This window comes from Lepidothrix coronata, unplaced genomic scaffold, assembly GCF_001604755.1.
Source record: "Lepidothrix coronata isolate B3197 unplaced genomic scaffold, Lepidothrix_coronata-1.0 Scaffold2, whole genome shotgun sequence".
Classification (NCBI taxonomy): domain Eukaryota; kingdom Metazoa; phylum Chordata; class Aves; order Passeriformes; family Pipridae; genus Lepidothrix; species Lepidothrix coronata.
Window position 1 is genome coordinate 11,253,514 of NW_016690182.1, and position 9,905 is coordinate 11,263,418.

The 9,905-nt window shown below is 44.3% G+C and overlaps 1 protein-coding gene across 2 annotated transcripts in view; it reads right to left on the reverse strand.

The window, feature by feature from the left end:
- The window catches only part of ZNF711 (zinc finger protein 711), a 16,105-nt gene extending 10,658 nt beyond the window's left edge, over positions 1-5,447 (reverse strand). The window contains exons 1-2 of one of the 2 annotated variants that reach the window (XM_017815237.1): positions 5,114-5,447; positions 3,773-4,303 (exon numbers count right to left, since the gene is read on the reverse strand). In XM_017815237.1, the coding sequence (XP_017670726.1) occupies positions 3,773-4,303; positions 5,114-5,192 (610 nt within the window). In that variant the 5' untranslated portion in view covers positions 5,193-5,447. The remainder of the gene's footprint in view (positions 1-3,772; positions 4,304-5,113) is intronic. The other variant, XM_017815247.1, reaches the window with a different exon arrangement.
- Positions 5,448-9,905: the final 4,458 nt, after the last annotated feature.

A 9,905-nucleotide genomic window follows, 5' to 3' on the forward strand; every position in this document is an offset into this window, starting at 1 on the left:
CCCCTGCACACAGGGGGCTCTCACAGCCTGCCCACTGCCCCCTGCACACAGGGGGCTGTCACAGCCTGCCCACTGCCCCCTGCACACAGGGGGCTGTCACAGCCTGCCCACTGCCCCCTGCACACAGGGGGCTCTCACAGCCTGCCCACTGCCCCCTGCACACAGGGGGCTGTCACAGCCTGCCCATTACCCCCTGCACACAGGGGGCTGTCACAGCCTGCCCACTGCCCCCTGCACACAGGGGGGCTCTCACAGCCTGCCCACTGCCCCCTGCACACAGAGGGGCTGTCACAGCCTGCCCACTGCCCCCTGCACACAGAGGGGCTGTCACAGCCTCCCGCCTCACCACAGATGGGCTGGCTCAAGAGCCCACTACTGCACTCACTTCCTCTCCATCAAGCTATTCTGATGATTTAAAACGAGGGATTGTGAATATACCCCGTGGTATTCACGCAGAGAGATGTTGTGAAGGTATCAAATGAAGATTTTTACTTTATGCTTATAAAGCTGGTTTAAAAAAAGCTGAATTCATCTGCACTGAGACACAGCAGAGAGGTGATAACCTTGTGAACATTTCCAGTCACAAAGTCATACGCAGCTGGTCACACAACTATCAAGACAAACTTACTGTTCTCCAAATAAAAAATATCATTATCAAAAGTGTATAAAGTACCTACAAGGGAATGTCACCTCAAAATGGTGAAAAATCACCTTTCAGCAAGGTCCCTTCCAACCCAAGGTTCAATCATTTAAGCCGTAACTCCCAAGAAGTTAAAATTCCACACTCAGCTCAGCTCCATACCCTAAAATGAAGCATTGTGGAAGTTCCCAAACAAGGAATTCTCCAAATGATACACATTCTCCAAATTATACAAATAAACTAATTTCTGTTCCACAGAACAGCTCATGGTATTCCCTAAGGATATTATCTGGCATTTTAAGTCTCCCCTTTTCAGGTGCTAAATTTCATTAAGAGCCAGCTAAGTATTTTGAGATTCTTTAAAGCTATCACTTTGATGTGATTTACATAATGAAACAGTTCAACAGCCCTATATGTCCCAAAGGAAATACCATTATGTTCACTTTCTACAGTATTTACTGAACATTTGACAAATTAAAAATATAAGTAAATAAAAAGGGTTTTGACCTGCTTGATTTTTTTTGAGGTCTATCTATTCTACACAACAGATTATATTCACATAAAAAACATATTCAAGGCTAATTTAAAAAAACTTAAAGAAATCCCCCCAAAGTACAATTGCATAAGAATGATTAATTTTTGCTGACAAAAATACAGTAGTAGATACTTTGTGGGGTCAGGCTGCCATACCCAGCACAACACAGCCTCAGAACAGCAGGGACAACAGACCTCATCTGTACCCAGTGTGGCCCAGGGGATCAAGTTTGCAGATGACACCAAGGTGGGGGATTCTTGATGTGCTGGAGGGCAGGAAGGCTCTGCAGAGGGATCTGGACAGGCTGGATCCATGGGCTGAGGGTCAACCAGACCAAGCACCAGGTCCTGCACTTGGGTCACAACAACCCCATGGAAAGCCACAGGCTGGGGCAGAGTGGCTGGAAAGGAGCTGGGGGTGCCGGTCAGCAGGGGTTGAACATGAGCCCAGACAGCCAAGAAGGCCAAGGGCACCTGGGCTGTCCCAGCCATGGTGTGTCACAGCCCCAGGGCAGTGCCTGTCCCTGTGCTGGCTCTGCTGAGGAACCTCCAGTGCTGGGGGCACTTCTGGGACCTTCAGGACAAGAGAGACATTGAGGGGCTGGAGCGTGTCCAGGGAAGGGAATGGAGCTGGGGAAGGGGCTGGAGCTGGAGGGGCTCAGCCTGGAGAAAAGGAGGCTCAGGGGGGACCTTCTGGCTCTGCAACTCCCTGACAGGAGGGGGGAGCTGGGGGGGGTCAGGCTCTGCTCCCAGAGAACAAGGGACAGGACAAGGGGAAATGGCCTCAAGCTGTGCCAGGGGAGATTTAGGTTGGATGTTGGAAAAAATTCCTTGCCTGAAAGGGCTGCCCAGCCCTGGCACAGCTGCCCAGGGCAGAGGTGGAGTCCCCATCCCTGGAGGGATTTCAAAGCCATCAGGATGTGGCACTTGGGGACATCATTAGCAGTGGCCTTGGCAGTGCTGGGGTAATGCCTGGACTTGATCTTAAAGGTCTTTCCCAACCTAAACAATTCTATGACTGCCTTAATTTATTTAAAAGATTACTTGAAACAAAATCCCAGATGAATAACGTAGCTTCCAACTGTGATTGTTCAGGCACATCACGATTATAAATATTAAACAATTTGCTGAAAACCAGGTCTCAAAGTGGCTTTGACACATTGCAAACACCATGGGTGGGTCTGGGAACACCTGACACGGCCAGCAATGTGTGAGACACACCTGAGGCCATCAGGTAACTGGAAGTTTAGGATGCTCTGGTTGAAGTGCAGTGATCACCAGCATCAATGACACTTTCTCTGCCTCAGAAGGAATTCCAAAGAGGGCTGTACTTACAATTACAAGGGTGCAGTGGAAATAGCGCAGTTACAGAATAACAAGTCAGCAAGTACTCTGTCAGAAAGGAGGAATTTGTTCAGTGAAACAACTGACTGCGAATATGGTGCTCCTTTAGTTACAAAAACACACAGGGTTTTTTTGTTGTAGGTCTAAATTGCTTTTGAGGTTCATTTTTTTACTTCTTTTTCAAAAAAACCCACCTTCTACTAGTGATGGTATTACAGTAATGATACAGTGCTTTAAAAATCATTGCTGTTCATCCCATACTGAATAAGTATCAAAAAGTATTTTGTATAAGGGACTTAAATGCTATGAAAGATTGAAATCATAATCATGAATCAGTTGTGTCCTGTGTCATGAAATTTTTAATAAATGCAGCTCGTTGTGAACAGACTGACACTTTGACACACTTGGCATTGACTTTTTTCAACATATTGCTTCTGACTAAAATCTGTTTTGACCTACTCACATTTCAACAACTGATTTGGAGAAGTCAAAAATTATAAAATTAACTATCATACATTTTATCAAATTTGTGTAACAGTAACAACTGGTACCTTGGGTATAATTTAACCACCGAGGAAACATAATACACTCAAGGTCCTTTCAGCAGCTTGCACTCAACAGGTAGTAGAGGACCATACAACTTCCTGGAGTTAATGCTGTGTGGGAACTGCAATGGGAAGCCACTTCCCAGTGTTAATGAGCCAATCAATTAATGCACATGACTCCCTAATGCCAGGTTCAGCCCAAAACAGCACAACAGACAATGAAATGCCGACTATAATTTTTAATACACTAAACAAACTGTATTTTGTGGACACACCAAGAAAACTTTTGAGAGTCAGAGATCTTAAAACCCTATTTCTTTGTGGATTCTCCTGATTAAACCCAACATGCTATTTTTACAGGAACCTGCATAACATTGTAATATACCTGTGGATTTTTTTTAAAATCCACATACTCAAAATAAGCAGAATGTTTAGCTTTCTGAGGTGTTTTCCTTCATTTCCTGGAATATCTAGTTTCAGAAACACAAACATACACACACACTCACTCGACAGCATGAATGTCCTTCTCTTTCTTGCTGTACCACCAATAAGGGATTTTGCACCAAAATACCCCAAGAATGAACAGGGCACCAGCCAAAGTGAGCATTCCAGGATGGAGTGAAGCAAGAGTCCAGATACAAAAACTTCTCCCCACCAGACACTTCTACTCCAGCTACTGCCTGTTTGTATGTACCTCTGGTGAACTTACAAGAGATCATTAAGTAGTCTTCAGATGTGCTCTTGCCATCGTCGTCATCCTCTGTTTTGATGGTCACCGTGGAGCCAGGCACAGTCCCAGCTGCCTGGATGACCGCTTCCGAGTCCGAGTTCGTCACCAGGACCTCCTCCGACACCATGGTCGGGGAGGTGGCTCCGGACACCGAGTCCTGCACCACGTGCTCCAAGTGTCCCTCGGGACCCGTGACGAGGTCGGCCACGAACACCTGGTCGGGCACTCTGACGGTTTCCGTGATTAGGTCAGAGGTCAACACGTGGTCAGTGGTGTCCAAAGCCTCTTCGATGGCCACGTCAGCCTCCAGCACGGAGTCGGGCACGATGACCCCCTCCGTGACAACGTCGGTTTCCGCGATGATGTCGGGCCCCTGGACAACCTCGGCTGCCAGGCCGTGATCCAGAGTGATCCCGTCATCCGTGACGACGTCGGACACCAGGACGGCTTCGGGCACCGACACCACAATGTGGTCTCCATCGATGTGGGCAGTGCCAGCCATTCCAGCCACTGCGGAACAAGGACGAGCCAGGAGAAAAACGTTACAATCATTGCACTAGGAACTGCTTTATGTGAGGAATGGAATTATCAGAGACAAGTTACACACAGATATAAGAACCTGTTACTTCTCAACATCCACATTATCCAAAGCAGCCCGTATCCTTTAAATTAAGAAAAACAAAACATACCACTTCAAGATATAATGTGGAGTTTTCCCCAAATTTAGGTCTTTTAATACTGATCTGTTAAAAACTACAGGCCAGTTTATAATTTAGACCTTTTTTTTTTTATTCCAGTTAGAAAACATTTCATTACAGCAGCAATTTGAACATTCACAGAATTCTTGCATGAGGCTGGAAGTGTGGTGACAAACCATTAATTGCTGCTACAATAAAAGGACTCTTCATCCTTTAGATTGCATAGGCCTTGAGAAAAATAAATGCTCAGTTTTATCCAATATTTATAGTACAGTTTCCCACAAGTTGCCACATCACAAGGAATGGCCGGAGGTAGAAACCTGGTTTTCATTAACAGACTTGACTGGCTGACTACTTTTCTAGACATAACAAAGAATGTACAGTGAATTATTTCAACACACACATAAATAGCAATTTTAATCTTAATGAACAAAACACTCAAGAAAATGATTCTTATCAGAATGAAAAAAAATCCCTGGCATTATTCAGTATTGTACTGCAAATGCAATTATCTTGGTACACTCTGAGGGGTATTAATTCATGTTAGAACAAAGACATGATCCTTCCTGAGAAGGTCATCTCCTGGATTTTACTCATGATTTTTAATAGTTAAAATGTTTACCAAAATCCTGCATAATCATAGTGTGAGGCATTTTGGATTCTTGTGTTTGCAATCCCAAACTTCCGCCACCTGGATCCATATTCAGCTAAGTGCATTCACAAATAACTGCAATAAAACAAAAAGGAGAATTTATGGTCAGCAACGTTATTGTGTTATCGGCTTTACTGGATTAATGTGTCACACTGACACACACAGAGAAGTATTTACCCAAAAATGCAAGAAAAACATAAGCAATACTTTGTACAATCCAGTTTGCTTTATTATTTTGCTTTCTATCTTAAGCATAATAATGTATATTAGCTACTGTGCACAAAGAAGTCACCTTTGCTCTGCCTGTCTGTCTGTCTTGAGGATGCTGAATCTCTTTGTTGAGGCACAACTACACAAAGTCACTTCCAGAGCAGGAGAAAGCACGTTACCTTTCTTTGACAGAGTGTTTCCACAAGACAGCAGGATAAATCAGCATTCCAACATGCTATTTGCATTGCTCCTAAATACTGAAGTGTGGGGAATCTGAATTATTTTGCAATTTGCTGCAACCCAATAAGTTGGGTTTTTACCCAAGTTCTCAGTGCAGATGAAGTGGCTCCAGGTCACACAGAGCTCAAGGCTTTCCCAGGTGAAAAACCTGTGGCCAAAAAAATTCTCTGTTGCATAAGATTAAAATCTTGTACTTTCCTGCCCTCTTGTATCCAAGAGTCAGGAAAAAGTGACAGTATCCCACCGAAGACAGTTTTAGGAGCTGTTGGAAGTGAACAGAGAGTAAGAGCTGAACTCAGAACCACATGAACTGGGTGGTGCAGAGAGGAACGGGGAGTGCAAGTGCTTTTGTGAGTCTCAAAAGTATAGTCCTTTCACTGTTGTAGCATCGACCTTGACTTTGCTCTTCTGGATGTCATAAAAAAAAAATTACCATTACCCTAGCACAAGAATTGATTAAGTCTAAGCATTCAAATCTAAACCATGATGGAAACTCCACTGACTTTGGGGCAGAACACATCTGACAGCCCCACTGCACTGAGATCCACCCCAGGAGCCCAGAGCCAACACCGGCCAAGGAAGGTGGACAGTAAAATAAGCCAGGCTGTAAGAATAAAGGCTGAAGTGCCCAAAACCTGAGATACCTCTAAGGCAGAATCATGGGACCCCCCTGAACTCCTCCAGCAAAGGGAGCAGCAAGTGGTGCCCAGAGATGGTAATTTCAAGGGGAAGCCACTGATCCACCCCAGAATATGAGACTGAGAACACAAAAGAGCAAAGAACTTGCATCCCCTGACCGTGTGCTGTCAGCCTTTCAACACTTCCTCCCTAAATCATTTACCAAACCTACTTCTCTCAAATTGGCTTTAAAGCTCCAGCACTAACTTTGGGGATGATGAGGTAACAATCCTTCTTGCAGAACTACAATTCCCCAATGGAATTCCTTGATGGTGCCATAACAGAGTAAGTCAGGTCCACAGATCAGATAATAACATAAACACAAATGTGAAACATTATCAATAAGGAAAGTTGTCAAGGGTTTTACTAACTCAATTCTGCTCCAAAATCAAATTCTTTCACCATTTTAAGGATTACAAAGCATCTTCAGAACCTCAGTGCAACGCTCCATCACTCCCAAATTATGGTCACAGCCATCTGAAATTCCTACAGTAGCAAATGATTATCTGCTAGTACAAAATATGATACAGTTCTAGAACATAAATGGCTAATTTAATGTAACTATCCCAGAATTAATGCAATGCTCTAGCATTTCCTGACCACAGCCTTTACACTCAGTTAATCCTTCTTTTTTAATGTAAATGGATATGAAAAATTATCTTAAATTATATCAACCTGAGATTACAGGAAGAATATGCCAGACTCTTCTTCCTTTTTTTTCTTCCTTATTTTCAGTTAAATAGTTAGATGCACAACCAAATTACATATTGTGCTACATGAAAACATTCAATACAAAGTAAGACTATAATTTAACTTTAAATGCCTGCAAGGAAAGCAGTATCACTAACATAATCATTTTCCCAGTAGTTAGCAGGACTAGAAAAATTCCCAAAGTCATGGGATGGCACCTTCTGTGGATGCAGTACTACGAATCCCTTAGCCTTCCCCTAAAACCAGAGAGGAGGATGACACAGTGGCAACAACCACACTGAAGCTGTACCAACCCTACTGAAGTCTGATCTTCTAAACCCTCTCTGCAGACAAAGGATGGAGTTGCATCAACCATACAGCCACAAAGGTATTTGGTATATCCACTTTGAGGTCCTGCAGGAATGCAGTGACAGCAGGAAGAGCCCTTCCTGCTAAAGCTGGAAGAATCCCCCATGGATAAGGCCCAAGATTCCCCCCCAGGAGGGTGGGTTTGCTGCCAGGTTGCAGCAGTGCAGGAGATGCAGTTTCACAGCCACATATGCAGGGAAACCTTGTTATTGGAAAGAGCAAAAAAATGCAGAGCAGTGATTAACTGTGGTTCTTCACAGCTTCCTCCTGTAGTACACCATGTTACACACCCACACAATCCCAGACGGATCCAATTGTGGGTTTCCAGCAGAGAAATCAGGCACAAAGCCACAATTCCATACATAATCCAAACTTATCCATTCCTCTCTCGCCTCTAACTAGTAACATCTCAAGCTTTTGCTCTCAATTCCCCTTCTCCTCTGGGTATTTAAGACAGTGAAAACACTTGATTAGCGTCAGCCAATAAAATATTCATTTTACAACCTGCCATTAATATTTGCATTGATTTTTTTAATTACAGCATGTTATCCTGGCCCAGGAAGGAGCACGTTCCCACCAGATCCCAAAATGAAGTATTTCATGAAACCTACACTGAGACTGCCAAAGCAGTGTCTCAATGTTAATTTTTTTAAAATATGTCTCTATCTAAAGTGGTTTTGCTTTTCTGAAAAACAACAGTTCTCTTTCTAATGAGCTTGAGCTGATTTCAACCTATTTCACTCTTTATGCCAAAGCTCTTGCTTAGGACAGGGCTCAGCTGAGACAAGCAACGAATTTGAAAGCAGAAGAAAGGGAAGGGATATCCGACCTCTCTGTCTACAGACAGGAACACCACTGTAAATTACTCCTACATATGGCATTTTTAAAAATTAAAGACAATGGCTGGCAGTTTGGGATGACCTAAGAACACACAACAGCAACACTCAACCGAAAAGCTGGCAGAAGTTCCCGGCAAACACACTGATCTATTCTTAGCTTACCCTTCCTATAAAAATATCATAACCATTAATATTTTAATTTTTGAGAAAGTTTAAGAAAACACCCTAAATGGAGAGATCTTCAGCAAAGCATTTTAAGGAGGAGGGATAAAAACCATTGCTTCAGGACACACGGGGTGTCATTTGTGTACCCAAGGGTGCAAGGAAGCTCCCAGTTCCTACACTGGCTTCCAGGCATTGCTGCCCTAATTAAAACATACATAACACGAACAACATTTCTGCAAAATGCCACTTGCTACTTAAATACAGGCTCTTATTTATGTAGAGTTATGAATACATTTTGTTATACCCTAAACAGTGTGGTCCTGCAAATGTTAAGCATCTCCCCAGTTTACACATGTGATTATTCCCAGTATGTTCAGGTGATGCGTTTTCACATAAAGCCTAACTGCATGGTCAGCCCTTAATCTCTCCTTTAAAGGAGTAGATTTCTTCTAAATAATATTATTATTTAGAATATATAATATTATTTCCTCTAAATCATATTATTATTTCTGCTAAATAATATTTAGGTCTTGTTTACATGTTCTAAAGGAAAACACACCACCGTGCTTTGTTGGTGTTTTGGATATTCACAAGCTGCGTAAGATTTTGATTAAACCAAAAGGACCGGGCTCAGATACAGAGCAATGGAACAATAAATAAACCAATGTAACAATAAATAAACTTATACGCAGTTGAAAAACACAAACCAGATGTTTTGTAGTCATCTTATTTCTTAAATAATATTTAATTTGAAAAAGTGAATTATCTTCCTCCTATGACACTTCATGGTTTGGGGATTTTCCCCCTAATTTTTAATGCAGAAACCAACAGAAACGCAGCGAGAAAACCTTAAGCAGAAAACCCAATTAATAAAATACGGTGCAGGTTAACACAGACCCTTCGCAGAAAGGCTATGAAAAACCAACATATCCATTTAAAAATCCTTTATTGTGTCCACCTACAAGGCACCCAGGAGAACTTATACTCTAAAACCATTTAAAACGATACAGACAAAACCAGCGAGCGAGATTTTGTCTCGCTGCCTAAAACGCGCTAAACGCTCGTAACAAAAAAATAATAAATAAAACAAAACAGGAAAAAAAAAATGTACATCCGCGGCAGCAACAAAACTTCCCCTGGTAAATAAAACCACAGTGACGGACGCGGCTGTTCGAGGGCCGGGGCTGCCGGTCCCCGATGGCACGAGCGGATCCCGGCGCATCCCTCCCTCCTTCCCTTCTTCCCTCCCTCCCTCCTCCCGCGCGTGCCCGGCGCGGGCGCGCCCGCGGTGTCGCGGGGCGGGGGAGGCGGCGGAGCGAGCGCGGGGACAAAGGAGCGGGAGTCCCGCGGCCGCGCGGGCCGAGGCGCGGGGATGGCGCCGGGACAGCCCCGTCCCGGCGGGAATAGCCTCGTCCCGGCGGGATCGCCCCGTGCCCCGCCGCGGAGCCGCGGCCTCCCCGCCCCGCGGGCCCGGCCCGGCCCGGCCGACATCTTGTGTTCCGCCATTTTCTGCCCGCCCGCGCGGCCCCTCCGCCGCGGGGCCCGCCCGCACCGCCCGCCCGCCGCGGCAC